The 16,880-nt window shown below is 41.7% G+C and overlaps 2 protein-coding genes across 2 annotated transcripts; both read left to right on the top strand.

The window, feature by feature from the left end:
* Nucleotides 1–3,657: 3,657 nt before the first annotated feature.
* Nucleotides 3,658–4,582, top strand: crygm2d14 (crystallin, gamma M2d14). Its single transcript, NM_001102394.1, has 3 exons — nt 3,658–3,728; nt 3,828–4,070; nt 4,277–4,582. The coding sequence occupies exons 1-3, from the start codon at nt 3,717–3,719 to the stop codon at nt 4,547–4,549; spliced, it is 528 nt and encodes a 175-aa protein (NP_001095864.1). The 5' UTR covers nt 3,658–3,716; the 3' UTR covers nt 4,550–4,582.
* Nucleotides 4,583–15,546: 10,964 nt separating this feature from the next.
* Nucleotides 15,547–16,392, top strand: crygm2d8 (crystallin, gamma M2d8). The gene is made up of 3 exons (NM_001002581.1): nt 15,547–15,620; nt 15,715–15,957; nt 16,083–16,392. Exons 1-3 carry the CDS (start codon nt 15,609–15,611, stop codon nt 16,353–16,355), a joined length of 528 nt encoding a protein of 175 aa, NP_001002581.2. The 5' UTR covers nt 15,547–15,608; the 3' UTR covers nt 16,356–16,392.
* Nucleotides 16,393–16,880: the final 488 nt, after the last annotated feature.

Here is a 16,880-nt window from a genome sequence, read left to right as displayed (position 1 = left end):
TGCAGTAAAGCAATGGCTTGGATCTTTATTTATAAACCTTTTGAAAGACAAGACTTGCGTGACTAGAAAAATTTCTACCAAAGAACTCACCTTTCAAGCCTCCTGCCTGCCCATCCACAGATCCACAACATTCTAAATTCAACTGCAAGGATCCAGGCGATATAACTCATAAACATTAATTCACAATATATTTATACGTTGATAACATCCATGGAATGTGCTGTTATCACCCAAACTAGTCGATGAAATTCAGTAGCGTCTTTTACACTTAAACACTAGTAATTTGGTCAACAAAATGGCCGCCAATTCTAGATTGACACTCCATCAAGCCAATAGCTAAAAGGAGAAGTGTCACCATCCAATAAGCTCCCAAACTCGAGATGATCCTGCCCCTTTCAACAATTTATGAATTAACAAAAGACCTTGTGAATGAATTGGGACAGATATACTTGTGATTTTAATCACGTTAAGATTCTAAATGGAATGCTATTTAATCATGGATTAATGTAAAGCCCATAACAAACTTTCCATTCACACAGTTTCTACTAAGTGGTGATATTTTTAAGTTCAGAGTTGATGTTGGGAGTTGATGGATTTATTTATTTATATATACTGTATATATATATATATGTGTGTGTGTGTGTGTGTGTGTGTGTGTTTGTGTAAAATTTAAAAAAATTAAGTAAAATAATAATAATATAAATTAATAAATAAATGATAAAAAAATAAATGAAAAATAACATACTCTGCAACATCACATTAGCCATTTAACTTCTGAAAAGTTTATTACCCAACCAGTGAAAAACATTCAACACATCATGCATAGAAGTAAAATCGTAATATGCCATAGTGACTCATATGTCCATACACAAAGTGTCATATGCAAGTTCACAATAACAAGTTAAATGTAAAAACAGCAAGGAAACAACTCCACACTTGACTGCTATGAATAAGAGGAGGACATTTGACAAATAAAGTAATGTTTCATCTACTGACTCTGTGTTAGATACATTTGCATTTTAAACAAATTTCTATATTACTAAGGGGTTAAAACTCCAGTTCACTATCACTTCCCTACTCAGTCTTTAAGAGGTACTTCCAGGACCACCAGCCAAGCCACGCCCCATATCCTCAGCTCTTTATCCATCCGACATCCTGTGCGGAGATGAATGCTAAACTCTACCATCCTTGCACATTGTGACAATGAAGCTATTGTATCATGCATTAACAAAAGGCACTTCTATTCACAGTTGCCCACGCCCTTATAAGAGGCCTTGCATAAATATCAGCTAAATAATTAATGTCTGCTGTACATGTACCACGTTATAAAAAATTTCATTCCTGATTCTATCTTGTTTTTCATTTCAGAGATCAGCAGCCGGCTCAAGAAGATGACCCTCATCCAACCTATTACACTTCCTATCTATTCTAAATGCATCCACATTCTATGCAAAGGATACATTTCCACTCACATGTCCCTCACCCTCCATGCTATGCTCACGCTAGCACGCTAGGATTTGAGATGTTCTAAACTAACATCAAATTTCAATCTCACAATCCACCCCACCATATCTAACCTAACTTTGCAGGATAAAGAAACTCTTTTTTTATCTTTCTTTAAGCAAAGCAAAACAGATCGAATATGGAAAGGGCATTACATTTACATCCCCTCCCCCACATACCCTTTCAAGACCCTCCTAGCATTTCTACACTTTAGGAGAGCCCAACCCCCTCACTCCTCTTTTCACTGACGATGCTAAGCATCCAGTAACACATTTTTGGTTCCAAAACATTTAAAATAATTCATCCGCCTTTCAGCTCTTAGCAGCCACTCGCTAGCAAGAGCCCTCACCGCCCCTTACCTTTCCCAGAGTCCCACAAGAGTAACACCCCATAGCTCGAACTCCTGCAGGAGTTACCCCGAGCTTCGAGTCTCGCAGGAGTCAATCATTACCCCCTCCCAGCCAGGCCACTAGAGAGAGAGAAAAAAACCTTTCCACTTTTCTTCTTTCTGGCGTTGAGATTCTCAGCCCCTCTTTCTATCTCCCTTCCGGCACTTTTTTCTTTTCCCTTCTTTTACTTTATTACAGCGATGAGTGCCTCTGCTACCTTTTTACTCCCAAAAATATTTTCCATCTCTACGTTTTCTCATACTTCTTCACCCCCCTCCCCTCTAGTATTACAGTGTTGAGTTCCTCCGCTAATTTTCTTCTTTCAGCATCAAGTTCTCTGGCTATCTTTCTTTCTTCTAGTGTTGAGTCATCCGCTATCTTTTCCTTCTTTTTGCATAGGTCCTCATTCCCCATAGTTTGAGTACCCCTAGCTTCAACTTTCAAAGGACTTCCCACAGGAATTCAAGTGGTCGAATACACATGTACACATTGTTTAAATCACATAGAGATGTACAGCAATGCACAAATATCTTTATTTATGAAATAAAATGAAAGGATATTATATGTTTAATGTATGCAAATTTATATTTGTTTTAATATTTTTTGTTTAGATTTGTCCACCTGTCGGGATCACCAAATCAGGCAAAGAAATAAGAAGTGGGTTTGGATATAACTGTAATGATGATGGCATGGCAACAGATGGTGTTCTATGCAGCTTTCTTAGGAGAATGGTCAGCAGGCAGAGATCAACCAAGGACTGACGATAGCATGTAGATAATCCAGAGAGTTGTCAATATAACAGGTTGTGCCTTTACTAAATGAGCACTGTGCTACTTCTGACAAAGTGCACTATTATGTCTTTCTTTTTGTTTACATTCTTTTAAAACCTGTTTTAACACATTTAAATTAGTTTTTAATCATTTTATTCTTTTTTTATTCTCATATACTTGTCTCTTTTATTCATCTTTATGAAAGCATTTTGAATTACCATTTTGTATGAAATGTGCTATAGAAATAAACTTGCCTTAAAGTGTAATGACTATGGGTCTGGAAATGGAACTTAAAACTCTTCCTTCTTTTCCTTATTGCTAATTTTTTTTAGCCTATAGACAAATGTACAATCTTAAAAATTATGATAAACAATGAATAGTGTTTATCCTGTAGTTCATATAACAATAAGCTCTCCTGTAATTTTAAGCAGCAAAACAAACAAAAAAGTGATGACATGAACACTGTTTAGCATTTCATTACTGTGGTGATGCAGTTGTCGTCATATCCCTACATGATTCCAAACATTCATTTTCTCAAAATGTACTTTTAAACTCAACTTATTTTTCAAAAGATCTTAAACAAATTGCTGAATTATTTTAAAAATCAATTCTTTCTAAACTAATAACCTACTCTGTTCTCTGTGACCTCATTCAATTAAAAATACTGATTTATTTAAACTGAGTGTCAGCCATTGTAAAATAAGTGAATTATTAGTTGAATCACTTGACAAAAAAAAAAATGTATTAGTTGTAATTGTTAATCGTCTATGTATAAAATACTTTTCTGTTTAAGTAAGGGGTGAAAGTTAATTATTTAATTAATACTTTTCATTCACATTTTTCTCCTCCTTTGAAGAAACTTCAAAGTACTAGAAACTTTGCTTCCAAACAGCCTTTATGTTAATTTGCACAGTCAGGATCTGACTAACAATAGAGGCCCTGTAGTTTTTAGTCTTGGTCCTTTATAAAAGCAAAGGTGACAGCAGTCAGTCAACAAGCAGAATCAGCTTCAGCTTCTCCTTTGTGGAACCACTGAGGGACATCCAGTGCAATCATGATGAGCAAGGCAAGTTAACATGTGCAGCTTATATGTTCAAATTTTAATTCAAAAGGAAATAAAGAAAGAAAAAGAATAAAATCACTAACTAAAATTTTTATTTTTTAGGTCATCTTCTACGAGGACAGGAACTTCCAGGGTCGCTCTTATGAGTGTATGGGCGACTGTGGTGACTTCTCCTCTTACATGAATCGCTGTCACTCTTGCAGAGTGGAGAGTGGCTGCTGGATGATGTATGACCAAACCAACTACATGGGAAATGGGTATTTCTTCAGGAGGGGAGAGTATGCTGATTACATGTCTATGTTTGGAATGAACAATTGGATCAGGTCCTGCCGTATGATCCCCATGGTGAGCTCAAAAAATATTTTAATGTAATTTGGAGGCGAAAAGGGTATTTCTGAAACAACTTAAGTAATTAGCCACTTAGAAATATTTTGACAGCCCTCAGCTCTAAAGGATAACAGGAAATTTATAAAAGAGCATGTACAATGTCTCTTACTGACATACGCTTTCTGACACTTTCTAAACTTTTTTTTTTTTTTTCTGAACTTCAGCACAGGGGATCCTACAGGATGAGGATCTATGAGAGGGACAACTTCATGGGTCAGATGTACGAGATGATGGATGACTGTGACAGCATCATGGACCGTTACCGCATGTCTCACTGCCAGTCCTGTCATGTGATGGACGGCCACTGGCTCATGTATGAGCACGCCAACTACAGAGGCAGGATGTGGTACTTCGGGCCTGGAGAGTACAGGAACTTCAGCAATTATGGTGGCATGAGATTCATGAGCATGAGGCGTATCATGCACTCCTGGTATTAAGGTTAATATGAATAAAATTGTTTCTGTACAGCATTTAACAATGTCTTAAAATTCATTAATGCCATTAAAGAACTCACTAAGTGTTATTAAAGGGGTCAATAAGTCATTCCTGGTTGTAGTTTCTACTCTTTAAACTGCGAAAATTCAATAGAAAGGATAAGCAATAGCTTTTGTGATTTCCAGGTAAAAAAAAAATAAATCACCTCATAATGAAAATTTGTTGCCTCCTGATAATAATAAGCTTAGTTAAAGGCATAGTTCCATGCATGACTCATTTACATCTCATGTGTGGAACTGAGGCAGAAGTGAGGCTGATGAGAAGATTGTGATTAAGCGAGGAGTTAACTCCATCAGATAAAACTGGTTTGGTTATAAAAAATTAAGATGTGGAGCAAATAACAATCGTATGGTTTGTAGAATGACTGTGGTTACAACCCCAAATCAGAGTCAGACAGCATGTGGTCTTTATTGTTGCATTTTGCGCTTTACAATGCGCGACCCATACTTTATTGGAGACAGGTCGGGACTGCAGGCAAGCAAGTCAAGTACATGTATTCTTCTGCAGCCAGGACTCTGTAATGAGTGCAGAATGTGGTTTTGTAATGCCCTGTTGAAATATGCATGGACGTTGCTGGAGAAGATGTCTTCTTGATGGCAGCCTTTTGTGCTCCAAAATCTCTATGTGCTTTTCAGCATGAATGGTGCCATCATAGAAATACAATTTATGTTTGCCAAAAGTACTTGACCATGACAGACCCTGGCTGTAAGGTCCACCCAGTTGGCCCAATGCCGGTGTCCACTGGTGGATGAAGGTTTAATGCCTGTTCGGTCTTTCCAGTGCACAATGTTGATTTATATTAAACTTAGCTCATGTCTGACTCCAATTTTAATATGAGGTGGTTTAGAATATTAATATATTTATCATCGTTTTATCTGACTCCAATCATAAAACATTAAGAAGATTATATCGATATGTAATTTAGATAAATGTTTGAACCTTTTGTCTTCACTAGTAACTATTACATCCGTTCATTCGGGTGCTCATGTCGCTCAGAGAAATCGCCTCGGCCGAAGGCGTCCCTCACGGTCACACTCCGGTCAGTCTTGAATATTAAACAGAGGTAATTGACTAATACTTTAGATGGCTGCTACCAGCGCGCTCGTTCTAAAATACTTTAGTTAGTCCCGCTTAGGTGTACACCTTTGAGTTAAGACAATCATCATTTCTAATTAGAGGTTAGGGCATTTATATAAATGTACCCGACTACTGGACTCTATAGTAACTTTGGTTTTCACCAAGCCCATAGTTTCCCATATGAACTTAATTTAGAATAATATTACCTTCAAACAAAGGTCGGGTACCCAATCTAGGTTAGTCGTGCAACACCTTGTTGACCTAGACGGAAGTTATCGCCCTTTCCACCTAAGTACACATGAATCAATATCAAGAGTCAGCCGGATCCCTAAAACACAATTAGTGTGCCCAATGCTCCATCTAAATTGGATTTTAGTCCGTCTACTGACCTGACGCAAGACGTGCGGAAACAAGGATACAGCGTAATCTACTTGAATCAATAATTACAGAGTGAGCAAAATATGGTCAAACATTACAATTTATTAGTCAGGTAAATGTATTATGCCAATTCAATCAGTCAATTCATAAATGATCAATACAAAACATCAAATTATCAAAGATAAATCCAAGATGAAAGATGCATACCTGACTTCAAAAATATACATAACTAGGAGCAGGCTCCATGTTATGGGCTGATCTGGTTAGGCAGAATCGCGCTGAGCCTTTCTCAAACCTTACCTTAAATAATCCAAGAATTCCCTTAAGGAAGGGGGTGTGTGTATAACAAAAGAGCTTTCACACTTGGTGCTGCCTGTGGAAAGTCACACCCTTCACAGTGGTTCAAAAGATGCCTGAAGTTATATATTTATTGTTTTGATTATGTCTGTTTGTGAAAGAATGAGACCATTGTACCAATCGCACTGAGACATTTCAAATGATATCAAACATGATAGTTAAAGTCAGTTTGGTTAATCTAGAACATTCAAACACTGAAATGACCATATGCGTGAGATGGGGGGGATGAAGCTGAGTTTCAGCATACTCAGATGCAAATGCAGCAGGAACTGGTTTTTCCCGCATTCCCCCCTGCTGGGTTGTGGAGTCAATTGGCCCTGTTTTCAGCTCATGTTTTGAATTGTCAAAGACATCAAAAATATTTGTAATATTTCAATTCTTACACTGGCTTTTGTATTTTTTGGTGGTAACAGTCTGGGTGATCCTTTTCTTGTTTGGTTTGAGCACACAGTGTCAATTTCTACAAAAAATGCTGATTCATATGACCACAGTACAATTTTCCACTGTGTGATGGTCCATCCTAGATGCCTGTCAGCTTAAACTGTATGGAAAATTTGGTTTATTTTTAGCTTTTGCCTGCTTATTTTATCTTCCGGGTTTAAAATCTTCATTTGGGTGGGACTGAAATCAGTGACTGCCACTGAACTGCTGGTGGAGTGATGACGTGATGAGTTTTGCCCCTGCCATAAAACAATACACTGCAATAAACAATATAACTGAATAAATGATCAATCTCGTGTCATTGATCAAGCATGAAGTATTACTGACAGAGATGTAGTATTACTAACAAGTTCTTATATGGAATGCATAAAAATCACACTCATCTGCAAAAGTCAAAAAACCGTATTGAAGTGAAAGTTGCACCATTTAGTTGATAATGTAGTAGGAGCAGATTAGATCAGCCTGCTTCCCAAATTTTTTCATTACAGAATTTTGTATTTCAGTCATGACAACTCTCTCAGAGATTTATAATGGTAATGGTATATATAAAGGTATTTGTTGTAAATATTATCCACAGTATGAGTAAAAGGTAGCCCCTTTGCTAGTACTTGAGTTAATGTGTTTACATTTGAGTGTGTGTGTGAAAATGAAATATTCTGCATTTAATGATTGTTTAAGGCCATTTTGTGATTTCAGTCCTTGTACAGTAGGCATCATCATCTTCTCATCCCAGACATGCAGTCTATAAAGTCTCCTGGTCAATGCGTGAAACAATTTTGTGTCTTAAGGTTGTTTTGTATGATGCAATTTTTCTATGGATAATTTGATTGGACGGGAAACACAGGACAGATTATACTCCTTTAGCCAATCACTAGATAATTAAAAAAAAAAAGTAGTGACAGCAGGTTGAAGGAAATTAGTGGAGTAAAAATACAGATACATTGCTTAAAATGTATTCAATTGAATGTAAAAGTACACATTTTTAAAAGTACTTGGTAAGGTACAATTCCTGAGAAAACCTAATCAATTACAGTAATTTGAAAATTTGTAATTTGTTAGGTCACACCACTGCATCTAACCCCCTAAACAAAGCAGGAAAACATGAAGACATTACAAACCAATGAAAACATGTTCAACATGCATACAAGTCACAAAATATGATGCGGACATTAACTTTTTTGATCTCAGCCATTGTGGCTAGTAGATTTCCAAGGTTACTAGCCACTCACCATTTTCACTAGCCACAATTTTGTTGTTGGGAAAATATATTTTATACGCATTAATTTGAATTTGGCATGCTAAAATTACCTGATTTAGATTTCTTGATGTGAATTGTGGTCCTCTGTCAGAAACCATGTCTTCTGGTAAGCCATAAAACCGAAACATATAGTTGCACAGTACTTTGGCTGTTTCCATTGCAGATGAAAGTTTAGGATGGGGATTTAATCTGCATGCCTTCGAGAATCTGTCAACGATCGTTAGTATGATTGTGTTACCTTGTGATGGAGGAGGTTGGTAATGAAATCCACCGCGATATGTGACCATGGTTGATGTGAAATGGCTAACGGCTGTAGTAATCCTGCTGGTCATTGATGGGATGATTTATTCATATTGCAAGTGACCTGGTGATGTCTGCTTGCAAAGATGGTGACCAATATTGATTTTAGACTAATTGTAACGTGCCCGTTAAGCCCAGGTAACCTGAACAAGGGTTTGTAATGGACTAATTTTAATACCTTGTCTCGGATGCTTCGTGGAACAAATATCTTATCAGGAGGGCAATCAGATGGTGTCTGTTCCTGTGTTTGAGCCTGCGTGATCTTGGTGGAGATGACCCACTGGACGGGTGCTAGAATCATTGTGTTGTTTAGAATAGGTTTGTTGCTGGGTTCAGATGATGTGTCTTCAAATTGGTGTGATAGAGCATCTGCTTTAGTGTTCTTCGAATTCGGGGCAATAGGTTACCGAAAACTGGAAGCGTGAGAAAAAATAATGCCCATCTTGCCTGCCTGGGGTTAAATCTCTTTGCTGTGTGGATGTATTCTAGTGTCTATCATGACAATGAACTCGTGCTTCACTCCCTCCAGCCAATTTCTCCACTCCTACAATGCTGCTTTCATGGCTAGCAATTCTTGGTTTCCCACATCATAGTTACATTCTGCCGGGTTGAGTTTACGAGAGAAGTAAGCACAGGGATGGAGTACGCTGTTTACCTCTTGACGTTGCGATAATATAGCTCCACTTCAACTATTTACATGATTTCTTGGTCAAGGATGTGAACTGTTTACATGATTTCTTGGTCAAGGATGTGAGGGGGGCTGCAATAGTACTGAAATTCTATATAATTTGGCGATAGAAGATGGCAAACCCCAGAAATTGCTGCAGCTCCTTTACAGTATTTGGTTTAGGCCATTTTAATACTGCATTCACCTTCTGTTCGTCCATGGCCACACCCTCCTGACTGATGACGTAACCCAGGAAGGAGACGGAGGTCTGGTGAAATTCACATTTTTCAACCTTAGCATACAGTTTGTGATCAATTAAGCATTTTAACACAGCTCTGACATGGGTGATATGTTCATTGAGGGAGTCCGAATAAATCAGAATATCGTCTAAATAAACTATGACCCATTTGTGTAACATGTCCCGGAAGATATCATTAATAAATGACTGAAATATGGAAGGACTGTTTGCTAGGCCAAAGGGCATAACAAGATATTCATAATGCCCAGTGCAGGTGGAGAACGCCATCTTCCGTTCGTCTCGGGGGCGGATTCTGATTAAATTATAAGCCCTTCGGAGATCAAGTTTAGAAAAGTATTGAGCTGTCTTAACTGGTCCAGAGCTGCTGGTACCAGGTGAAGAGGATAACGGAATTTAGATGTAATTGCGCTGTGGGTCCGATTGTCGATACATCCTTCTTGTCCATGAAAAAAACGGCTGAGGTGGGGGATATGGATGGCCGACTGAAGCCCTTGGACAGCCCTTACTTAATGTAGGTCTTCATGGCTTCAGATTCTGGTTGAGAGAGGGGAAAGATACATTCACGAGGAGGAGTACTACCGGATAATAAATCTATGGCACAGTCATATTCACAGTGAGGTGGCAGCTAAGTAGCCTTCTGCTCGTTAAATGCTTCATATGGATCTCGGTATACAATGGGAATCCTTAAATACAGTTCCGGATAAGTTAGGTTGACAGCATTGAGTTGTGGTGGTAATGTACGTGTAAGACATTTTTGAAAGCATACCTCATTCCACTGAATGATTTCTCTGTTCTTCCAGGAAATGACGGGGTCGTGTTTTTGTAACCAGGGTAATCCTAAAATGACAGGGTGATTGGGAGAGTTAACTATGAAGAAGTGCAAAGTCTCAGAATGAATAGCCCCAGCCTGTAGGATGATTGGGCATGTAGTGTACTGGACTCTTCCTTTGCCTAAAGCAGTGGTTCTCAAACTTTTTTCATCAAGTACCACCTCAGTAAAAATAGTCTCTCCAAGTACCACCAAAATGAGCAGTATTGAAATACAGTTTAGCATAGTAGACCCAGTAAAGCAGCTACAACTCTGCACAGTTTAAAAAATGTGGCAGATTACCTCAGAAATATAGGCTATATGTCATATATGGCATATTATATACATAATTTTTGATCAATTTTGAAATGTGTGTAGCATGTACATGACATATTTCATTCCTCCGTGTACCACTAGTGGTACACGTACCACAGTTTGAGAACCACTGGCCTAAAGGATGCCCATCTAGCGCCTTGACTGTGAGTGGAGAACAACAAGAGGTTAGTGGAATGTTACTGATGCGAGCAAAGTTATGATCCATAAAATTTCTGGCTGCTCCGGAGTCAGTCATAGCGGGAACACTAATATGTTGCTGGTAGAATTATATAGTAGTTGTTATTACCAAACATTGGTTATTGACAGAAAGTATGTTAGCAGAACTCACCGGGAGTGATTTACTTGGGGGTTTGGCTGGGCAACTGCTTTTCACATGATCGGATTGGCCGCAATATAGAGAGAGATTATTGCGAAGTCTCCTTTCTCTCTATTCCGGGGATAACTGAGTGCGTCTGAGTTACATGGGTTCTGGTTCACTTGCATATGATGGGGTTGTGACGAATGAGATTGTCCAAGTGAATGGAAATTACACTGAGCTGGAGAGGTCTGAAACTTTTTCCTCATCATGGCATGTGAGTTCTGTTTGAATTTACATTTTTAACCCTTTACGTTAAAGCACTCTAAGCGGTTTCTCTGTCCACCCTGCTTGAAGAGCCAAAGTGCGAAATTGTGGAGCATATTCAGCGGCAGTGTGATTCCCCAGATGTAATGCTAGTAGTTATTTTCCAGCGTCCCTTTCTCCCTCAGGGTGGTCGAAGAAGACCCGCTCGCCCCCTCCGGCCAGGTGAGTGCTGTCAAAATCGATCCTGAAACAGACATGTTAGCCGTGCTTTCCTGGGCTGCTTTGGCCGTGGGTTTGGAGATGGGTTATCCCCCAGCTCTGCAGCTGAACCAACTAGATGGGTGCTACGTAGAGGACCTGAGGGCCAAGCCTACAAAGCCTCTTGTCCCCTTCTTCCCAGAGGTGCACAGTAGGCTCACGCAGTCCTGAAGGGCACCTGTCTGCATGGCGCCTCTTATTGCCGGGTTCCGCCTCGTCTCCCATCCAAAGCCTGTAGGTTATCTGCCTCCCTCGGAGCCAGAGCTTACAAGGCTGCTGGCCAGGCTACTTCCGCCTTGCACGCTATGGCCACCTACCAGCGCTACTAAGCGCAGGCGTTGGCCCAGCTGCATAAGGGTGGGTACGACCCAAGCTTGCTACACGAGCTCCGCACGGCAACCGACTATGCTCTTTGGACCACTAAGTCCTCTGCGTGTGCGTTTGGGAGGACGATGTCCACATTAGTGGTCCAGAAACTTGGCTGATATGCACTAAGTCTTTCTTGACTCCCCCATATCCCAGGCTGGCCTGTTCGGTGACACCATCAGTGAATTAACCCAGGACTTCAAGGTGGTGAGAGAGCAGTCTGATGTGATGGGTAATGTCATCTATGGGCGGGACCATAAGCCCGCTCCGCCCATCGAGCCATCCACATCTGCTGCTCCTCACCAAGGGCGCCTCGCACTGAAGTGGGCACATCGAGCACCTCGGAAGCAGGCAGCCCCCCCTGCCCAGGGCGCCGTTAAGTCCGGTAAACGGACCGCAAAGTTTCCCTGAGACAGTTCATCCGGAAAAGAGCGAATTTGCTCTTTCCCCGCTGGAGAAATGTAAAAGCCCGAACAGTGCCAGTCTGGGATGCTATGCCTTCCAGCTTGCAGGTTCTGTTCATTTTGCCAGTGGCTTACAGGCGCTGGGAGGACGGTCTCCTTCCTCCCACTCCTCTAGCCCCCCCTCCAGAGCTTCGGTGTGAGGTGAGAGTGAATCTCTCGCCTCCAGCTCTTCCGCTGGACCTTCGTGCTTCCCAGATCAGCACACCCACTACGCGCTACCCCACTGCTGGTACTTCAGCGATTGTAGTGATGAGTCCATTAGTGAGAGCTCTGCCTGCCTGGTTAGTGCGGGCCAGCCCTTCGCGGTGGCTCATACGCACAATCAGACTCGGCTGCGCGATTCAGTTCGCTAAACGGCTCCTCAGGTTCACGGGCGTGTATTTCACCAGGGTCAGCCCCCTGTCCGCTCCTGTCTTGCGAGAGAAGATTGCTGTCCTCCTGGTGAAGTATGCAATCCAGCCAGCCCCTTCAGCCGAGATGGAGAGCGGGTTTTACAGCCCGTACTTAATCGTGCCCAAAAAGAGCAGTGGGTCATGGCCAATTCTAGATCTGCACTTTTTGAACTGCTGTCTGCACAAGCTGCCATTCAGAATGCTCACGCAGAAGTACATCCTCCGGTGTGTTCGTCCTCAGGATTGGTTTGCAGTGATAGACCTGAAGGACGTGTACCTCCATGTCTCCATTCTTCCATGCCAGTGTCAATTTCTGCGGTTTGCATTCGAAGGTCGAGCTTGGCAATACAAAGTCCTCCCTTTGTGGCTCTCTATGTATCCGCGGGTCTTCACCAAGCTCGCGGAGGGTGCTTTAGCACCCCTTCGGCTCCCAGGCATCCGCATACTCAATTATCTTGACTACTGGCTAATTTTACCCCAGTCTCAGGAGCAATTGATTATGCACAGAGACAAAGTGCTCTGGCACCTCCACCTGTTGGGGCTTCAGGTCAACCGAGAAAAGAGCAATTTTGCCCCCGTGCAGAGGATCTCTTTTCTCAGGCTAGAGCTGGACTGGGTCACCATGACAGCGCGTCTCTCCGAAGAGCGCACTCAGCTAATGCTGAGCTCTCTGAGAGAGTTCAACAGCAAAATAGTGGTCCCACTGAAGTTATCTTAGAGGCTCCTGAGGCATATGGCATCCGCAGCCGCTGTCACGCCAATCGCATTATTACTTATGAGACCACTTCAGCACTGGCTTCACGATCGAGTCCCCATTCGCACTCCCGCATGTCTTAGCTCACCCACCGTCTGCTTCACTGGAGTCATACACAGCTAAAATTGCTGCGTGCCATTCAAATTCCAGGCGAGCTCAATCGTAAAGCTGATGTGCTCTTACAGCAGCCTTTACGTCCCGAAGAATGGAGACTACACATCGAGCTTGTTTAGCTGATTTGGGCACGATTCGGGGAAGCCCAGATCTGTTTGCTCCCCCCGAGAATGCTCATTGCCAGTTTTTTTTTTCCCCTGACCGAGGGCTCTCTCGGCTCAAATGCACTGGCCCACAGCTGGCCTCTGGGTATGCGCAAATATGCGTTTCCCCTAGCGAGCCTTGCTGTGCAAGGTCAGGGACGGCAAGGAGCAGGTCTTGCCAGTTGCGCCACTCTGGCTCAACTAGACCTGGATGTCAGAGCTCTCCCTCCTCGCTACTGCCCTCCCCTGGCAGATCCCTTTGAGAGTGGAACTACTCTCTCAGGGACAGGGCACCATCTGGCTCCCTCGCCCTGATCTTTGGAACCTCCACGTGTGGTCCTTAGATGCCTTAGGTAACCTATCCTATCGATGACTTAGGTAACCTATCAACTGCGGTGTTTAATACCATCACTCAGGCTAGAGCCCCCTCCAAGAGGCGCGCCTACGCCCTGAAGTGGAGTCTATTCACTGAATGGTGTATCTCTCGCAAAGAAGACCCGGGAATTGCCAGATAAACGTTGTGCTTTCTTTCCTCCAATAGAAGCTGGAGAGCAGGCTGTCGCCCTCCATACTCAAGGTTTATGTGGCTGCCATCTCCGCTCATCATGACGCGGTGGCTGGCAGCACCATGGGAAGGCATAACCTCATCACCCGGTTCCTCAGAGGCGCTAGACAAATTAATCCACCCCGCCCCCCTCTCATGCCCTCTTGGTTTCCCCAAAGGTATTAGGTAACCCTTGGTGATTGAGGAAACAACTTGGTTAAGGTGTTGAAACACACTTGCTGCACTATTCTCCCTAACATGGAGATACGTGCGCTTATTCACTCTGTCAGTAAAGTTCCCCGCTTAGGTGAGCCCTGCAGATTCCTCCAAGGCCACCAGCACTGACTCAGTAAAGGAGTCACTCTCTGGCCCACTACGTTGTTGGTTTGCTTATTCAGCCACAGTGCAGTCCCCCTTACAGGCGGACCCGTGTCTTCCCTTTACGCTAAACATCTTTTTTTCTCCCCCTTCTCAGGGCTAGTCCATATAATCTGCCATCATATCTCCTCATTTGGGTGGCAGGTGGCCTCTGTAGCGTCCTCCTGTTCGGGACTGCACACTTTCCCTACGTACTGTTGTATTTAAATTCCTAGAAATTATCTAAATTCACAAATCTTCTTTGAAGTGAGATAAGTAAGGGCAAGGGATCACATTGGAAGACCGCACCTCTCTATGATGCAGGTGCGCTTACGCTATGCCTGGCTGTCCTCTCATCGGAGGCGAAGGTAATGTGCAGTCATTATGTCGTTTTTCATACATTTCCCCATACGTGGGTTTAATCCAGTTATAGCATTGGAGTTCCCCATCCGAAGGAGAACGCTCTGGTTACTAAAGTAATCCTAGGGGAACAAAAATGCCATATTGCATCCCCATAATGATTGTTCCTTAGCTGTAGGTATCAGTCTCTTCAGCTTAAAAAGGATGTGTCTTCTTGCTTTCCCTGTGCTTTTATGCTAAATTGATTGCAACAAGCATCAGGTGCGCAAGCTGATGCTGCCAATTAATTTGCCATTTCATTGGCCCATTTATATACTCTTTCAGACGATTGGCTTTCTGAATGAAATCCCCATATGTGGATTAAATCCACTTATAGCATTTCCGTTCCCCTTGTTGGAGAACGAAGCTAACTTTAGTAACCAGATCGTTGTGGGCGGTTACTTCATGCTATCTGGGTTATTTGTTTAATAAAATCCCAGCATTGTGCAATCGAATAATCAAACAGGTTGACATTAGAATTGGAAAGTTAGGTAGGCAATTAAGTAGGATTTGTCGTATAATTAAGGACTTTGTAACCAAGTACCAGGTTAACACCTATAACTGGTGGGTCGTTATACTGTCCCAATGCCTATGCTTACAAATGGTCTCTATACCAACTTGCACAGTCAGGATTTGACTAACAATAGAGGCCCTGTAGTCTTTAGTCTTGGTCTTGTATAAAAGCACAGATGACAGCAGTCAGTCAACAAGCAGGATCAGCTTCAGCTTCTCCTTTGTGGAACAACTGAGGATCTGCCAGCGCAACCATGATGAGCAAGGTAAACTTCATTTCATCTTAATATCACCTTTTTAAAGATTAATTTATTAGAAAATGAACTAAAAAAACAATATAAATCCATATTTATTTTTCAGGTCATCTTTTATGAGGAAAGAAATTTCCAGGGTCGCTCTTATGAGTGCATGAGTGACTGTGGTGACTTCTCCTCCTACATGAACCGCTGTCACTCTTGCAGAGTGGAGAGCGGCTGCTGGATGATGTATGACCAAACCAACTACATGGGCAATGGGTATTTCTTCAGGAGGGGAGAGTATGCTGATTACATGTCTATGTTTGGAATGAACAGCTGGATCAGGTCTTGCCGTATGATCCCCATGGTGAGCTCTATTAATATTGAGATGTAATTTGGAGAGGATTATTTAAATCTGAAACATGTTGTCCAACAATCATATAGTCAAAAACCTTATCCAAAACTAAAAATAACTGTTTGTTTTCACTACAGCACAGGGGATCCTACAGAATGAGGATCTACGAGAGGGACAACTTCATGGGTCAGATGTACGAGATGATGGATGACTGTGACAGCATCCAGGACCGTTACCGCATGTCTCACTGCCAGTCCTGCCATGTGATGGATGGCAACTGGCTCATGTATGAGCATGCCAACTACAGAGGCAGGATGTGGTACTTCGGGCCTGGAGAGTACAGAAACTTCAGCAATTATGGTGGCATGAGATTCATGAGCATGAGGCGCATCATGGACTCCTGGTACTAGGGTTTATATTAATAAAATATTTTCTCTACAAAATCAATCACTGTCTTGAATTAATGACACTGTCTGTCACTGTCTTATTAATAATGCCACTAATAAGAAAAGTCTAAATGAGTTCCCTAGATTTTCAATATGCTTGACATTGCATGACATTTTTTGCAACCATGTAGGTGTTTAGCAGTGGTATAGAACTTTAGATTTAACTTTTTTTTATTTAGATCACAACTTCCCAAAACTATTTGCAAACACAGTGTGGACTAGATATTACTTAGGAATCACTGATAAGGGGAAAGTATAAAGAATAAAATGCAACTCAAACTTCAGTATGTATTTATTAACTTTAACTTTAGAAATATTTTTTGTTCAGGTCAACAAAATTAGTTTTCATAAAGCTATAATATCAATGCCATAAAAAATGATGTTCTATATCAGGGATTCTCAACTGGTGGGCCGTGGCCCATAAGTGGGCCTCAGCAATCCTGCAGGTGGGCCACAAAATAGCTTAACATTAACTTAAATATTGTGCTA

This window comes from Danio rerio, chromosome 9 (assembly GCF_049306965.1).
Source record: "Danio rerio strain Tuebingen ecotype United States chromosome 9, GRCz12tu, whole genome shotgun sequence".
NCBI lineage: Eukaryota > Metazoa > Chordata > Actinopteri > Cypriniformes > Danionidae > Danio > Danio rerio.
This window is presented reverse-complemented; position numbering and strand designations above follow the sequence as displayed.

What these genes read in the sequence shown, in the direction of transcription:
- crygm2d14 (NM_001102394.1), top strand. An exon ending in CCTGCCGTATGATCCCCATG is followed by an intron (nt 4,071 to 4,276) that starts GTGAGCTCAAAA and finishes TCTGAACTTCAG; the next exon opens with CACAGGGGATCCTACAGGAT.
- crygm2d8 (NM_001002581.1), top strand. An exon ending in CTTGCCGTATGATCCCCATG is followed by an intron (nt 15,958 to 16,082) that starts GTGAGCTCTATT and finishes TTTTCACTACAG; the next exon opens with CACAGGGGATCCTACAGAAT.